The sequence below is a fragment of the Pelodiscus sinensis genome, chromosome 3, assembly GCF_049634645.1.
Source record: "Pelodiscus sinensis isolate JC-2024 chromosome 3, ASM4963464v1, whole genome shotgun sequence".
Classification (NCBI taxonomy): Eukaryota; Metazoa; Chordata; order Testudines; family Trionychidae; genus Pelodiscus; species Pelodiscus sinensis.
Window position 1 is genome coordinate 83,262,565 of NC_134713.1, and position 17,364 is coordinate 83,279,928.

The 17,364-nt window shown below is 48.7% G+C and overlaps 1 protein-coding gene across 2 annotated transcripts in view; it reads right to left on the reverse strand.

Annotated features, from left to right (window-relative positions):
• Positions 1-5,033: 5,033 nt before the first annotated feature.
• The window catches only part of LOC102448569 (amine sulfotransferase-like), a 33,977-nt gene continuing 21,646 nt past the window's right edge, over positions 5,034-17,364 (reverse strand). For both annotated transcript variants that reach the window (XM_006123237.4, XM_075924040.1), the window contains exons 4-8: positions 16,963-17,171; positions 14,124-14,250; positions 9,458-9,552; positions 8,420-8,600; positions 5,034-5,276 (exon numbers count right to left, since the gene is read on the reverse strand). In XM_006123237.4, the coding sequence (XP_006123299.2) occupies positions 5,152-5,276; positions 8,420-8,600; positions 9,458-9,552; positions 14,124-14,250; positions 16,963-17,171 (737 nt within the window). In that variant the 3' untranslated portion in view covers positions 5,034-5,151. The remainder of the gene's footprint in view (positions 5,277-8,419; positions 8,601-9,457; positions 9,553-14,123; positions 14,251-16,962; positions 17,172-17,364) is intronic.

Here is a 17,364-nt window from a genome sequence, read left to right on the forward strand (position 1 = left end):
ACTTTTTACGGTCTCTCTTTCATTTCCATTTATATAGCATGGATTCTAAACATTCCCCAGAGAAACTGTGTAAGACAGTGTGAATGCATTTTACTGTCTTTCCCAGTCTCAGTAAATATTGTATTAATATTTGCAAGGAGAGCACGAACATTTCTTGTTGACTCAGATTTGTTTAGCATCTTCAAGCTGAGCTGTATGTGGATAATAATCATTTTGCTGTGTTTACTGGCTTGAGTTGTTAGAAAGGATGATAACGCATTTATTCCAAAGGTAGTGTTAATTTTTTTAATATGATTTCATATTAAATATCGTAAATATTGTTCCATGGTAACTATCCTTTGTTTTCATATATTTCCTTCCACACTTACAGAATGTTTAAAACGAGCCAGGATATTTAATTTGCACACAGATTTACTCTCAAAAATGTTTTAGTTTTATATTATACGACAAAATGGTATTTACCTTCTCTGCTTGGTTATTGCTGCTCCAACACACACGTTCAGGCTCCTATTTTCCACTTGGATAAAGAAGGTGCTAAATCACTCCTATAAGAGGAGAGTATTTATAGCTGGTGTGCAATCTGACTGAGGTTTCCTGGATCTATTTTCTTTTTCCTTTTAACATCTTCCAACTTTTGACCTGAAGTTAAATCATTAGGGAAGGATCACAAAAAAGGTAGTTCTGACAAAAGTCAGAAGAATTCGAAATGTATGAACCGAAACATGACAATATGACAAAATCCCTGGATACATCTGAATTAAATAACTCAGTAAGGGTATGTCTACACTACAGTGTTATTTAAAAATATTTTATTTCGAAATAGTTAATTAGAAATTAGATATTTTGAAATAACGTGTCTACACACAAAGGCTACGTCTAGACTGGCATGATTTTGCAGAAATACTTTTAACAGAAAAGTTTTTCCGTTAAAAGTATTTCCGCAAAAGAGCGTCTAGATTGGCAAGGATGCTTTTGCGCAAAAAGTGCTTTTTCTCTAAATATTCACCTTGCTAAGTACTGCCTAGCTCATGGTGGCACCACATCAAAGGCTGATGCAGATGTGATCTATGAAGATTTTTCCTTTGCCTCTGTTCAATGCCAGGGTAAATAGTTAGAAGATGTGGCATTTGCTGATGATAGTGCACTACTAAGTGACACCCCTGAAAACAATAACAACAGGTCACGTGGGGCTCAGAGTCAATTATGTTAAAACAAATATCATGAAAACTCCACCAACAACTAGTAATATTCATAGCATCAAAAAAGCAGAACAGTTCATCTGCCTGGGCAGTACCATACTAGGCGACAGAGACTTCAAGAATAAAGTGACATTGCAGATAGGAAAATAGGAAGCCACAGTGTGACACACAGAATCACAGAGATCCCCTTGGGGCTGTCCCCTGGCATGCCAATCTACCGCGGAGCCTGACTACCTGCCCTCTGGTGCTCCCACCACCATGTCCTGCCAGGCCAGAAGCTCTGGATTCCCCCAGCAAAGGCCCAGAACTGGACTTAACAGTGTCACCAATAAAGCAACAAAGAAACTGAACCAACTTAGCTCTGGGAGGGCTCAGCTAAAGGGCCTTGCCATTATTCAGGTGAACAGCCCGCAAAAGGGACCAAAACCCCAAATAAATCTGTCTTCTTCAGCATAAAATCTTACACAGAGAAATCTCACAAGGCTTGATCTCTTTATCAGTGAGAGACAGACAGAGAGAGAGAGAGAGAGCTACAGCTGTGCCACCGCCTCTCCAATTAACAATTATTTATCTTGGCCTTGATGATAAACAAAAGTGTTTTATTAAGTATAAAAAGTAAGAGCTAAGTGATGTCAAGTGACAACAGACAGACCAAAATAAGTTACTAAAATGGAGTAAACAAAACATGCTAATTAAGCCTAACACACTAAGAAACTTGTTACATGCAAATTCTTATCCCAACAAGAGTTCTAATCATCCTTTTCACAAACCAGGCAGTCTCCTAGCTTGAGGCCAGTCTTTCCTCCTGTGCACCTTGGTTCGCCTGGAAAGGATGGATATAATGAAAAGGAAAAATAAATTGGATTTATAAACTAAATCTAGAACACCAAAACCATTGTGTTACTCTTGTGTTCATTGTCAAACTTGATTCAATAAAATTTTCCCATCTTCTGGAGGTTTCTCAAGGAGACTAGTTTTCCCACATTGGAGTTCTGAAGAAGCCTTGAAGATACTCTCAGTGGGTATGTCTACACATCAAAGTTAATTCGAAATAACAGCTGTTATTTTGAATTAACTTTCCTAGCGTCTACACAGCCAAATCGCTATTTCGAAATTAATTTGAAATAGTGGAGCACTTATTTTGAATTTGGTAAACCCCATTCTACGAGGAATAACACCAAATTCGAAATAGCTAATTTGAAATAAGCGCTTCGTAGTTGCTTATTTCTAAATAGGGGGCGTCCAGCCCTTCCCAGTTTCCCTGGTGGCCACTCTGGACCAAACCAGGAAAACTCCTCTCCTCTCCTCACAGCCCCGGAGCCCTTAAAGGGGTACACTCTGGCCACACTGCACCTGCCAGATCCAGGCCTGGCAGCAGTCACTGCCCCTGACCCAGTGGCCCCACCACGAGCTGGGCAGCCAGTGCCAGCCACCTGTCCATCACCCAGCCCCCCAGTTCCCAGGAGCCAGTCAGGGGCCGGAGATGGCGGGTGCCTTCCTGGACTAATGCGGAGATTATGGACCTCATTAAGGTTTGGGGGGAGGCCTCCAACGTCCATGATCTGCACACTAGACGGAGGAACTCAGCCGTCTATGGCCGGATAGCTACCACCATGACTACAAAAGGGCACATGCACACCCAGGAGCAGGTGCGCATGAAAATAAAAGATTTATGACAGGCGTATGCCAGGGCCACTAGGGACAGCTCCCCAACAGGGGCAGATACCTGCCCCTATTTTGGTGACCTGGACCACATCCTGGAGGGCGGGATGGTCCGTGGTACTCTGAGGGGCACCGATCAGGGAGCAGAGGGCCCTGACCACGGCGGGGAGGAGGAGCTGCAGGAGCCGAGACGTAGAGTGCCACGCCGCCAGGATCCCCGAGCCATCCCAGCAGCAGAGTCACCAGGGTCATCCGGGGAGGCCACAACATGTGAGTGCCCTCACTGTCCCCTTACTGGGGGTGGGGAGGCAGTGAGGGAGACCAGGGACCGTGCGCATGGGCCTTGCTTACCATGAATCACGGAGCAACTTGTGCACCTGTGAGCATGTGCTGTGCCACCCCTGGGCAGGTGGCTCCAGCTGGCTGCCACACAGGGGCCTTGGCCTGATAGTCACTCGCAAGTGTGAAGAGACATGACACGCTCCTGACCCCGGGGCGGGACACATCAGGATGCCCTCCCTTCACTAGCCCCCGCTACACAGAGGCAGGGGATATCTCTTCCCCCCCCCCCCCACCCGGCACAGCCGCACTAGACACAGCACAGGGGCATGGGTGCGGTCTCAGGGCACCTCCCAGTCCCGGGAATAGCGGAACATTCCGAACCTGGCCTCTGTGCAAGCACAGTGGCTCTGATGGTGCAGGGAACGATCATCCTCACCTCGCAGAGGGGGCCTGGGCTTCACCCACTGTTTCCCCAGGGAGAACTGACCACTCCTCTTCTTTCTCCACAGCCACACCAGATGCGCAAGCAGGACACACCACCCCAACCGGGACATGCTCCTGCACCTAAGTTTTCCGCAGCACCACCCAAACACTGCAGGGGTACCGAAAGCAGCATCTGGAAGCCCTGCGAGCTGTGCACCACACAGGGCAGTACTGGGTGCAAGAAGATCGGTAGTTCTAGCGGGAGCTGCTTGCCCAGGCTCATGCCATCTGCCAACACCCACGGACACTGGTGCAGAGCGTGCTGCCTCCTGCCGCTCCAGCATCTGCTGCCTCCCCAGCTACTGCTCCTCCTCCCACTCCTTACCCACTCCGACTTCTCCCTCCACACCCTCCTCACTCTCCATCCCCTCCTCCCTATCCCCCCAGGGATACCAAAGCCCCTGCATCCTCTGTGCTGGGAGACAGTTGGTCCAGCAAGACCCCCACCTCTGAACCCCTCCTCTCCCTTCTTCCCCCTTCCAGCTCCCCCCTCCCAGGTTTCTCCCTCCCCTCTCCCACCCACTCTCCTCCCCTCTCCCGCCTCCTTTCCCTAGTCTCCCCAGAGTTTCATACTCCCCCTCCCCCCCCAAAGTTTTGTTGAATAAAGAGACTTTGTATTTATGGAAAAACATGTTTTTTATTTGACATCAAGAAGGGGCCTCCACCTACTATGGCCAACTCTCAGGACAGGGAGTATGTTTCGGTCAGTATGTATGAGATAAGAGGGTGACCAAGACTTGAGTGGGGCTCTTGTGTTAGCTGGAGTCAGAGCTCTGACCTAGGGCAGTGTAGCACAGACACTCAGGACACATCGGGTATGTCTAGACTACATGGCTCTGTCGCCAGAGCCATGTAGATTAGTTTACTAGACATACCCAAATGAAGCGGCGATTTAAATAATCGCTGCTTCATTTACTTTAAAATGGCTGTTGCGCTGAGCCGATCAGCTGTTTGTCAGCTAGGCGCTCTAGTCTGAACGCTCCGCAGTTGACATCAAAGGCATTTGTCGTCTGCTTCGTTATGTCTCGTGGGATGAGGTTTACCGGGAAAGTCAACAAATGCCTTTGATGTCAACCACGGAGCGTCCAGACTAGTGTGCCTAGCTGACAAACAGCTGATCAGCTCAGCGCGGCAGCCATTTTAAAGTAAATGAAGCGGCGATTATTTAAATCGCCGCTTCATTTGGGTATGTCTAGTAAACTAATCTACATGGCTCTGTTGACAGAGCCATGTAGTCTTGACATACCCTTCATGTCTGTTTGCAGGCTGTTGGTATCCAGGCTGTCAACCACAGCCTCAGGGCAGTTCAGTTACTGAGGTTTGCTGGACAGCTGGGACAGAACGGGGCACCTTTCCTTAGAACTGGATTTTCACCATGATGTGCAAACACATGTGAGAAGTACAAAATTTTGCAGGTTTCAAATCTTTAATTGCACAGCACAATGGATTTTTATGAACACCTGTGACAAAGAGATATTTTCATTCCCTGTGGTGTACTGTCACCTGTCTCCAACTGGAGCCCACACTAGAGATCTTCATGAATATCCCAGATGAACTTGAAAGGCAGCTCTTTCATTTTTCCCTTAAAAACGCTGTCAAACCTTTCACTCTGCGCCACAGTCATTGTGTTCTTCCAGTCTCCAATGGTCCCTGGGGCAGGAGACACAGACGGAGAATTGGGGATTAGAGGCCACTTGCAGATATTATTATAATCTGAATATCACTTGTGCAGGTAAGAGGCTGTGACTGCTTCTGGTTGGGTTCAATCCCTTTTCTTCCCAGACAGGCCCTTCCTCTCTCATCTCCCAAGAATTTACCTCTCTAGGGCTTTGGAGGTACATTACCAAACATGGAGAGCTGGACAAATACAGTAAAACGTCCCCCTCCCCTGGATTTTTTTTCCAGTGGAGCATACATCTCCTCTCTGACCTGCTCTTTCTAGATAATTTCACTCAATCTGCTTTATATACCGGTAGTTTTATATAGCTCAGTTCTTATCTCCTTGTACTGATTTATGTCACTGCAAATGTTAGAAGAACAATTTCTAAATACGCTGTTTCAAAATAGATTCAAAATAAGACATGCAGTTTTATTTTGAGTTCAGGGTGATGTATAAACACACCCTTAGATCTTATGTGTGGTTAATTCTGTGCTCTAAATTATTCTTAGCAACTGCAGAGACAAATCAGTTCCAACACCCCTGTCACGTTATTGGATTATGAGGGGAGCAGCCAGGTCACAGCTGCACCTATGGGGGCGTGTTCGCCCCAAAAGTGGTAAAAAGGGGGCCATGTAAGGGGTCAAACAAAAGCTTACTTTCTTCTGATTCAGTATCTGCTCTTTATATATCTGTATAATGTCTGTGTATGGAGTTAGGGATCTGTACTTTGTATGGGGACTGGAATTCTCTCTGAATGTGCTTGAGTAATGAGCTAGGAATGTTTGCCTATGGACATGCTAATGAGCAAAGCTCCAGGGAACAATGGGCCTATGAAGGCCAAAGACACACCTGGCCACTGGCCATGTGGCTCTCTAGCCAGCCTGGAAGAAACCATGAAGGAGGTATAAATTTGCCATGTGGCCATCTCCATCTTGTACTCAGCTCAGCACTTGATCCCAGAGGCAGCAGTGCTGAGATCGAAGAGCCAGAAAGACCTGTGGACCCATCCTAACCTAGGATGTGCAACAAGGACTTTTAATCCAGCAGCTATAACATCTCTGCTAGAGCCTGCATCGAGAACTGGGAGATTCTATGCATGTAACGTACTATCCTTAACAACCTTACTCTCATGTTTTTCTTCCTTGCAGCACTAAGTCTTTAGATGTTAGATGCTAAAGGATTGGCTCAGCGTGATTTGTGGGTAAAGTCCAGAGGATAAATTGACCTGGGATCTGTCTGGTTTCTTGGAACTGGACAGAACTTGTTCGGGGTAGGTGAGATTGGGTTCTAGGCCCCTCACCTGTGTGTGAGGCTTGGGGCCATCTGGGGCACAGATATTGCTGGGGTGTCGGAGGGGTTTTGCTCGTGATGCTTCAGGCTGGCAGCTGAAGCGCTCTGGGACTGGTTATTGGCCTATTTGGGAGGGTTTCCAGTCTGGGGGCTGTAAGGAGCCCTGAATTTGAGCAATTCGCCCTGAGTGGATGTCCTCAGCTGTACCCAGAGATCATGGTCCTCCTTGAGGTTTGGGGGGAGGCCCCCAATGTCCATGGTCTCCTCACTAGGCAGAGGAAAGCGGCCACCATAGCCAGAAAGGGCCACAGGCGCATGCAGGAGCAGGTGCGCCTCAAAGTTAAGAAGCTGCGGTAGGCATACGCCAGGGCCACCAGGGGCGGTGCTTCAGCAGTGGCTGACACCTGCCCCTACTTTCCTGCCCTCGACCCCATCCTGGGGGGCAGGATGGCCCGCACCACCACAGGGGACAGCGAGCCTTGACTGGACGGCCCTGAACTGCGCATGGCAGAAGGGATATCACCGAGGGTGCCACGCTGGCAGGACCCCCAAGCTGTCCCAGCACCGGAGTCAGCAGGCTTGTCCGTGAAGGCCACACAAAGTAAGTGCCATCACCATCCCCTACTCGGGGGAGGGAAAACAGAGACCCCGCACGTAGCCCTTGCCTACCATACATCACGCAGCAACCTGTGCACGTGCGAGCATGTTCCATGCCACCCTTGGGAAGGTGGCTCCAGCTGCATGACACCCAGGGGCTGTGGCCTGATAGGCATACGTGTGTGTGAAGAAACCTGACACAGTCCGGACCCTGGGGCAGGACACAGCAGGACACCCTCCCTTCACACACACCCCTCTACAAAGAGGCAGGAGGCACCTCCCCCCATCTCAGCCACACTATACACAGCACAGGGGCATGGGTGCGGTCTCGGGGAACCTCCCAATCCCAGGGATAGCTGGACATTCTGAACATGGCCTCTGGGCAAGCACAATGGTTCTGACGGTGCAGGACACGGTCATCCTCTCCTCGCAGAGGGGGGGTTGGGCTTCACCCACTGTGTCCCCAGGGAGAACTGACCACTTCTCTTCTTTCTCCACAGCCGCACCACCTGCACGTGCAGGGCGCACCACCCCACATGGGACATTCTCCCACACCCAAGGGCTCCGCAGGAACACCACAACACTGCAGGGGTACCACGAGCAGCAGCTTGCGGACCTGCGAGACCAGACCCACATCATGGAGCAGCAGGTGCAGGAAGAACAGGAGTTCCGGTGGGAGCTGCTTGCCCAGGGTCATGCCATCTGTGCCCATCTGCACACCCAGGTGCAGAGCGTGCTGCCTCACGCTGCTCCTGCTCCTCCTGCCTTCCCAGTTCCCGCTCCTCCTCCCACTCCTTCTCCCCCTCCCGCCTCTCCATCCTAAACCTCCTCGTTTGATAGCCTCAACACGACCTAACCAGGATTAGGAAGATTATATATTGATTAGACTTGGCTGCCACTGCCTTACCTGTGTAGATGTGTTAATTCGAATTATCTTAATTCGAATAAACTATTTTGAATAAAGTTAACTCGAATTAACACTGTAGTGTAGACATACCCTAAAAGAGCTTATTGACAATTTTCATTTGTTGAAATACTGATAGTTTTATCATTGAACCCTTTCACCAGTTTTTGTCCAGCTCTTTCTAATCAAACTCTTTGGAAATAACAGTAGTAATTCCCTAAATCCAGTTATTTCCCAAGCACAGAAAGTTGTGTTTGGAAGTCCTTGGTTGATAGCCTCAACATGACCTAACCAGGATTAGGAAGAATAAATATTGATTAGACTTCGCAGCCGCTGTGTTACCTTTGCGAAGGAAATGTCCTTTGCCTCGTTCCAGGACACTTTCTGGCATGCTTTCATAATTTGCTCTGGCATCCCTTTTCATGTTATCAAATGAAGCCTTTTCTACGACTGTGTCCAGTTCCTTTCCTGTTAGCTGCTTTCCTAAGAATTTGCAGATTTTCAGCACAGCGCCTCTGAGATCCTGAAATGAACATTATTTTAAAGTGAGTTTCCTAGCTTTAAGAAATAAAAAAAACTAAATAAAGAGATTGAGTAAAGGCTAACGGGATCCTTAAACAAATGTGTAAAATGAAGAATAGGGTTAGAGCACTGAAGAATAAAGGTGACTTCTTCGTTGGGACCTTAAACTTTACTACACAATTTCATAAGTAAGATTTTCATTCACTAGACTACAGAGAAGATCGAAGCTGCTACTGTCAACCTTCCAGTGTTAGATTTAGGGGGGTCTAATGAAGACCCACTAATTTGAACTGAAAGGGGCACTCCAATCCATGCCAGTAGCCCTACTTCCATGAGGAATAAGGGAAGTCGAAAGGAGAGTATTCTCCCTTAGGTTTCTGCGGCGTGGGCAGCACCAAAAGCTGAGTTAAGGTTCTTCATCTTCAGCCATTCAATTAAAGTAGTTGAAGCCATGCAATTAAAGTATCTTAATTTGACCTCATCCCATAGTGTAGACATACCCTATCAGTGTGTAAAATAGCATGAAAGTTTGACAGAAGAATAGCAAGGCAAACCATTGCAAATTGGAAGTAGGGGAGATCTGTTATGATATAGTGAACTAGGCATTTACATGCTATTGAATGCCAAACTGAGTTAAGGATCTCACCCAATTATTCTGATTCTTCCCCCTTTCCACTGAGACATACTTTTACAAGGACACTCACTGAAATCACTGAGATGTACCTTCTTCTGTGCAATCAATGAAACGTCTCACAGACTAAAGCACAACTCAGCATGAGTAAGGGTGGTAAAAACAGGGAACAAGGGAGGCATTTGTTTACTATTTATCAGAGCTATAAAGTGATTGACTGGTCTCACCTTCTTCATCTCCTCAAAGGTAAGGAAGAGAATGTTGAAGTCATCCCTGTGGGTGAACCAGCCTCTGATGTGATCCAGCCATGAGCCAGGAGACACTTGGGAAGGAGAATATGTATAGAAATAAATGTTAATGATCTCAAACAGAACAGCCATTCAATTATTGGCATGTTTGCATCCCAGAATACCCATCAGCAGAGCTGACCATGTAGAATCAAAGGAGCATAGGTCCTTATTTCAGATTTTTTCCCCTTCTGCTGCCGGGGGGATATTTGGGCCCTTGAGATATTATTTCAGGTATGTTCTTATTCATAACCTTTTCCTAGTTTACTTTCACGTTTAACATGAGATACAGATCATGCCACGTCAATCTTCCAATCTCAGTATACAAAACCAGATTATTTTTTTCTTTAGACAGACAGACAGTTACATGTTGACTAATAAAGGTTATACTTTTACCTCTATGTGGAGGGGCGTGGCGCTGGGGCGACCCCCTCCGGGCCGAGCCGGGCCGCTGACCCGCCCTTCCGTCATCCCTCACCCAAGGTCTCCGTCCTAGGTGCTCCCTACACCCTGGTGGCCTGCCCCGAGTCTGGCAGGATCGGTCCACAATTGGGGTTGACTTACTGGTGTCTGCGCCGGCGAGGGAGAGTAGGGGGACTTGGCAAATTTTGCTGCCACACAGCTTAGAAGGAACACTGGTGAGGAGCATGCCCAGAACTATGAGATGGTGAAGGCAGCCATCCTCGACCAGATGGGACTGCGGGTGGAAATCGTTGCCAAAATTTCAGAGCGGCCAGATGGCCTGCAGCTGTGCAGCCCTGGACAGTCACCGAAAGCTCGTGGATTGGGCCAGCCACTGGTGAGGCCAAAAATGTGATCAGTGGGGGAAATAATGGACACTCATCCTAGAATAATTATTATGGGGCCTCTCCAAGAATATCTGAGTCTGGGTCGGATGCCACCAGCCCACGACGGTCAATGCAGAGAAGCTGACCAAGAAATATATGCCAATGCAGAGAAGTTAACCAAAAATACATGTCCCCCAGACAGAGAGAGTTTACACTCTGAGAACAATGTCTTGGGGAGGAAGCCAGAGGAATCTGTTCCAAGGAAAGGCCTGGACAGGAAGGAGGAACCTTGATGAACACCCAGTAGACTCAGCATGATAATTTGCTGGCTGTGTGGGCAGCTAGGACACAAAAAACAGGATTGCCTGGATATGGAATGCAAAGGTCCGAATCTTATTGCTAGTTTCATGCTGGTGTGTGGACAAAGGGATAGAGGCTGTCCACCATCCCAGTGAGGGTGGGGAGGAAACCCCTGAGGGGTCTAGTGTACACTACGTCAGCCTGCTCACTTATACGTAGGAAACAGGTAAATCATCGTCATTGGCCACACAGTGTACGCATACTGATAAGAGGTCAAACCCAGTGACCCAAGTGCTCCCAGAAGTGCAGGACACCTTTAACTGGAAACAGGTCAGAGTAGCAGAGGAGTTTCCACATCTAAGGGCATTAAATAAGGACTAGGACCCACCAACTAGAGGAAAACTAATGATGCCCCGAAAGAGGGAGTGGGGACCTTTAGCCTAGGAAGCCCCGGGGGAAAGGGGACCAAAGCCCAGGCAGTAGTGAATCAGAGCATGCTAGGCGACAGAGCCCAGAAAGAGCAGACAGAGGGGAAGGATTCATGGTGGCCATGGCCACCCAAAACCCCTTAGAAGGACAAAAGGGGAAGTTGGAACTCAGCAGCTCTCTAGATAGAAGACTCAAACTCCACTGAGCAGCTTGGAAAAACTGAGGCTCAGAGGGTCTAGCAGGATGTTAAGATTGACTCTGACCCCAAGCCAGAAGAGAACGGGGCACAGGAAAAGGGACGCCCGCAGGAGTGCAACTGGTACAAGGATCTGTGGGTGGTGGCAGAATTTTGGGGGGATACACCCCCACCCAGTGTTCTTTTGGCTGGTGGGGATGGAGAAACCCCCAGGAGATAAAACCGGGGAGGTCCTGAAAAAGGGGAAAGAGAGTCTAGAGAAACTCCACTGCTGGGGAGCTGCAAATAGGCAGCTGGAAAACAACAAACACAAGAAGATTAAATCACAGCGGAAGTGCTAAAAGAACTGGACCCCATGACCCTCATAAAACTGACAGACCTGTTACAATATGTGGAGAAAAGAGACCCCTCCTGAGAGGTTAAAACCTGGACTTATTGGAGGGTGTTGAAGAAGGGTGATCTCACTGACTAACAGCTGGAGAGGAGTCACACTGCTCTCTCCTGCTAGGAAAATTGCTATGCTGGACAAAGAGACAAAGGATTCAAAGCTTAGGGAAGATCAAGCTGCAGTCTGGTCTGAAAGTTCCTGTGCAGAGAAAATAGTCACACTAAGAACAATCACAGAAGAATGTGTACAATTTATTTAATATGAACTTAATTTTTCAGTGTGGCACAAACAGCACTGGTGAGAACTCTGCATTGTCAGCGACATCATGAGAGAACTCAGGAGCTAGATGGGCACCAGCTGAGTCTTTCCACTCTTCGGATGTATAAGTACAGGTTGTACCTCTGTGACGGACCGGGACGTGCCCGGGCACAGCTGAGGGCGTCTGCTCATGGCGAATTGCTCAAATCCAGGGCTCCTAACAGCTCCCAGACTGGTGAACTCTCCAAACAGGCCACAAACCAGTCCCACAGAGCGCTTCAGTAGCCTGCCTGAAGCCTCACGAGCAAAACCCCTCTGTCACCCCAGCAATATCCGTGCCGCACACACAGACATTATACAAACACATGAACAGCGTACATAGGATTATCAGACAGTAAGCTTCTATTCAATACCTCACATGGCCTCCTTCTATACCATTTTTGGGGCCAACACCCCCACCTATGGGTGCATCAGTGATCTGGCTGCTCCCCTCAAGATCCAGTAACAGGAGGACCAGCCGGCAGGGCATCAGAGGTGAGGGCAGCACAGGGGCAGTGCAGGACTGGGACTGGAGCCCCGGAGCAGACTCCAGCAGGCTACAGCCATGCGGGGCTGAGTCCAGAGCCCCTACGGCAACCAAAAGGAGTGCAGGGTCAGAGCTCCTTAGCTTCCCCTGGCTGCATGGTGATGGGGTCAGAGCTCAGTGGATTCTCAAGGCTCCATCGGGATGGGGCCAGGACTGTGTGGGGCCAGGACTGAAGCTCCAGACCCCCTGGCTGTGCAGGAATGAAGCCTGCTGCAAAAGCAGGAACCTCTGCTTCCCAGGGATCCTGCAGTAGCTGGGCAAGTAGCCCAGCCAAGTTGCATGGGCAGGGCGAGGCAGGGTTGGCTGCTGAGAAAGATTTGGGGGTTGGTGGCAGGGGACCTCCTATGGTGTGCAAATTTTCTCATTCGGGACTGGTCAGGTCCCAGTAATGCCGGTCCAGGGAGGTTGTGACGGAGCAGAGGCGCCCCGCACTCCGGTCCCCCTGGAAGTCACGTACATGGCGGCACTTGGGCTGGAGCCGGGTGCTCCAGAGAGGCTGCTCCGCGAGCGGCGGCACTCGAGTGGAAGCCGGGCGCTCCGGAGCCTGCTGCTCCACGATCGGCGGGCCGAGCGGCCCTAGTGCCCACCGGCCGGCGGTGCGCCAGCTGTTCCTGGACAGTCACCACGACGAGGTACCCGGGCCAGACGGCGATCCCGAGGGATGTCACCACAGGGGCGACATCACCACGTGCCCTCGCTGCCCAGCCGGAAGTGGACCCATGCATGGGGGGCAGAGCCCCCTCCGGCGCCAAGCGGTGTGGACATTTAAACCCCCGAGCATCACCGGTGAAGGGGAGAGCTCGGAGAGAGCCCTTCCACGACACAGCGCAGCGGGTGGGACCTAAACCGAGGAGGTAAGCCACTGGCGCAGACATAGTAGACCGGCGGGGAGAGGAAGTAGCCCAGGGCGGGCAGAGAGAGCCTGTGGGCTGGCCCATTATGGCAGACGCCCCGCCAGCCAGACCAGACGGCTCAAGCGTCTGAGTCCTTAGGGCCCTGGGCTGGGGTCCGTGAGAGGGGGCAGGCCCGGACCCCCCTCTCCCCGCTATGGGAGGCCTCTGACCGTGAAGAGGCCCCTTGGGCCGATAGTGAAACTGACTGGGACGCCGGACGGCGGTTCACCGGGTGACGGGAGCACGGGACTGGGGGCGGAGAGCTAGGGGTGCCTTCAGGGCCCCTGATTGACTCATTTACAGAGGTCCAATCTGCAGTGATTTGGGATTGAGGAGTAGGCAAAATAGATATGGAAATCTATGAAACTAGAAAGAGAACGGTAGAAAAGTATTTGTGTGTGTTCTCTGTACAAGGCTCATCCTCATCTCCTCACCTCTGTTATCTGAGCGCAAAAGTACAGGTGAAATTCACTGAAATCATCACTGTTAGGGTTCAGACTGAACTCCCAGTTGCGATTCATGACGTGACTTGTCTTGATTGATGCGGTGCACGTGACCGTGCAGCTTCTCTGCCATTCTTTTCACATAAAACCTCTATTGTGAACCGTGGGAGTTAGTGCATTACTTGAAGCCTTCGACCACCAGTTGTGAGTGGGCACCAGGATTTTGACAAGCTCCACCTTCTATGTAATTTATCCACAGAGTTAGCTTATATGGGTTGTGGTCAGTGCAGAGGTCATGGCTCTTTAGCAGGAAATGATGCCTTACCTTTCCCAGCTAAAAACGTCTCCAGAAAAATGTTAAAATCTGATATTGTCTCAAGTTTGACAGCAAGCTTGGAAAAATGAAAATAGGAAACCACCACATCCTTAGGGTTTCTGGCAACATAAATAACCTGTAAGGTAAAAACAGTGACAATCTCAGACGTATTACAAGGACACAATAAACCTAAAAATTTGTAGGTTTTATACAATTTCTATTCTTGCAAAGAACCCTTAAAATCTCTGCATATGAGGAGAATTAAAATATGTGCTTGATACTATTGTTTATTCTGCTTTTAAATAAATGGTTCTTATGTGCCTTGCCAGCACTTTCTGCACAGTCAGGGTCAATACTGCATTTCTTTAATTCCAAATCCTCTCCTGCCCGTGTGTCCAGCTATCTGCAGCTGATAGTCCCATTGGCTGATAATCCCAGTGGGATTCATCATTTTGGTGGGTCTTCAACTTTTTAAATTGTTTGTGTGGGTCTTTTGCACAGCAAGAAGGCAGCAAAAATATTTTAAAATCATGGAAGATGTAATAATAAAAATCACAAATATTAACATAGACTGCAGTTACAGGTGTACTACCTTAAAAGAACTGAAACTTTTTAATAAATGGATTAGATTTTGTTTTCCTTTTAATAACCAATCACTATCAAGTGAGTAACAGATGTGTGTTTGTGTGTATTGTGTTTGATACATAATTTCAGTGAAAAAAGTATCCTCAGACTAAAATCCCAGTAAGCATGAATTTGCCCCTTTTTCATAAAATTGTGGATAGAGCTATTTGTAGACAATTGTAATAACTATCGTCGGGGCGGACTGCTCCGTCGGGATACCAGGAATTTCCCGGTGGGCCATCGTCCGAAGGGCCGGCTGGTAGGAGCTGGAAGAGGAGGGGGATTGTGATGGGATGCCACAGACCCACATTTTAAATTCCCCAGCATCGGCCATAGAATCATAGGACTGGAAGGGACCTCGAGAGGTCATCGAGTCCAGCCCCCCGCCCTCAAGGCAGGACCAAGCTCCACCTACACCATCCCTGACAGATGTCTATCTAACCTGTTCTTAAATATCTCCAGAGAGGGAGATTCCACCACCTCCCTTGGCAATTTATTCCAATATTTGTATGGGGCATGTTGGGCCGAGGGAGCTCAGGCGTGGCATGCTCAATAGCCACGCAACAGTTGAGAGAGGAGACGCCCGGGAGTGGCATGACGTCACAGTCCAGGACTTTAAAACCACCCAGCACAGAGTTGTACCACGCGACCCAGCTCCAGGCCCAGCAAGTGGTCTTGAGCCCTGAAAGCAGCCGGGGCCAGGGCTGCAGGGATTCTGGGGCCTGATCACAGACTCCAGTGCCACAAACTGGAAGGCAGAAGGTGGGGGAGAGGGAGGGAAAAAATAGGGGAAAGGAGTGGGAGAGGAAGGGGCTTGTGCAGAGGGGAGGGGGACAGGTCAGGAGAAGAAAGGGGAAGGGACAGGGTGGAGGAGAGACAAATGCCTGGGAGCCAAGTGGAGACAATGAGGAAAAGGGCAGGAGGGGAGGTGTCAGTGGGACGGGGGACAGGGTGATGCTGGGAGAAGAGAGGATAAGGGCATTGGGAGCTAGAGGGGAAAGGGGGAGGTACTGGGGGAAGGCTTGAAAGAAGGGGTGGGCATGAGGAAGGTGGAGATAGAGCAAGTCACGTGTGAGGGCACAGGGGCATGAGAGAAACGGGGGCAAAGGGTGGTCAGGTGGTGAGCATCAGGGCAAAAGAGGGCAAAGGGGGCTGGAGCAGTGAGGGAAGGGGGCCATTCTCAACCCATTTTCCAGACCTATTTTGATTGCCAGTCCATTCCTGTCGATCGTGTTTAATAAGTCATGCTAAAATGCTTGACTTAAGCAAGATTTTCCTATGTCTATAGTTAAAACTGTGCTTTGTGCAGCATAAGAGATGTTGTTCAACTGATTTTTACTGTAGTCGTAGGGAGTCTTTCTGCTCGGGAGACAGGGACTGAACAATAAAGCAATTGAGGAGGAAGGTACCTATGCATTGAGAGGTTCATTGATGGAGCTCATGCACAGTAGGGTTCTGTTCTGTGCATCTGCTCCCCCTACTGGAGTGTTTTTGCAACCGAGATAAAGAAACTGCTAAGAGGGTGTCTCACATGGAAGTGGGTGCACAGAAGCCCCTTTCATGGACTATGTAGATGGAAATGTAAGAGATTGGCATTGCTCCCATGAGGCAATTCTCCCACTTCCTCAACCGTAAGGCAGAGGAGCACTGCACACCTTCAGTGGGAAAAAGCTCAGTGTGAAATCCTTTCTCTGGATTCCTCTTGACCTGCATCTGGCCCAAGCCAACTCCCTTCCATTGGCAAGGAGTCTCATGATATTTCAAGATGCAGGAGACATAAAACATGGATAAGAGCAGAACTTACACGGTCATAGCTGCAAACACCACCACAACAAGGACACTGCAATTTACATATACGAAGCAGACTATAATGATCATACCCATCAATATTGCTCTTTTGGGGTGAGCTATCATAATACAGAAGGAGCTCTGTTTCCTGGTCCAGACAGCAAGCACAGCAGTTCCAATAAAAATGATCTCCAATAAAATTGGGCACTGATGTCCTGAGGTCTAGATTGAACCTTCCCCTTGGCAGGCTTTAGGACATAGAATGGGGCTTTGGAGTAACATGAACCCCATCCGTATCCAAGGGAGATATACTTCTGCAAAGGTTGTTGTGGGAAAGGCAGACAGTCTGGCTCTGAGAATTCAGGCTGATTTACTGCTGAAAGCCAGAACTTTTCCTGGGTAATATTAATTAAATTGTGAAAATAGTATCACCTACTTTTCCTCTCCTGTTCCTGAGATCTCTTGGAACTAAATTGCAAGGCAGGTGAGTAGCAAAGAGCCGAGGTGATGGACGATTGACATAATCAACATTACGTAAGTTATACTCCAGCCATGGAACTCTGTCTATTAGTTCTATATTTTCTGTTCCATCCCGATGGCCTTCATGATAAATCAGGCTCAAAATATTCTGACTCCACACAGTTCCTGGGAAAGGAAATAACGTTATTTAAAAGAGCTTTGATGCTAAGTTTGTTTTAATGTCATGTAATAATCTTCCATGATCACGATCTCATCAAACCGTAGTCTCATTTTACATTATACATGAAATACAATGTTTGTATGAAAGGGACACCATAATAGAGACCTAATTTCAATGTATACCCCAAATTATAAAACA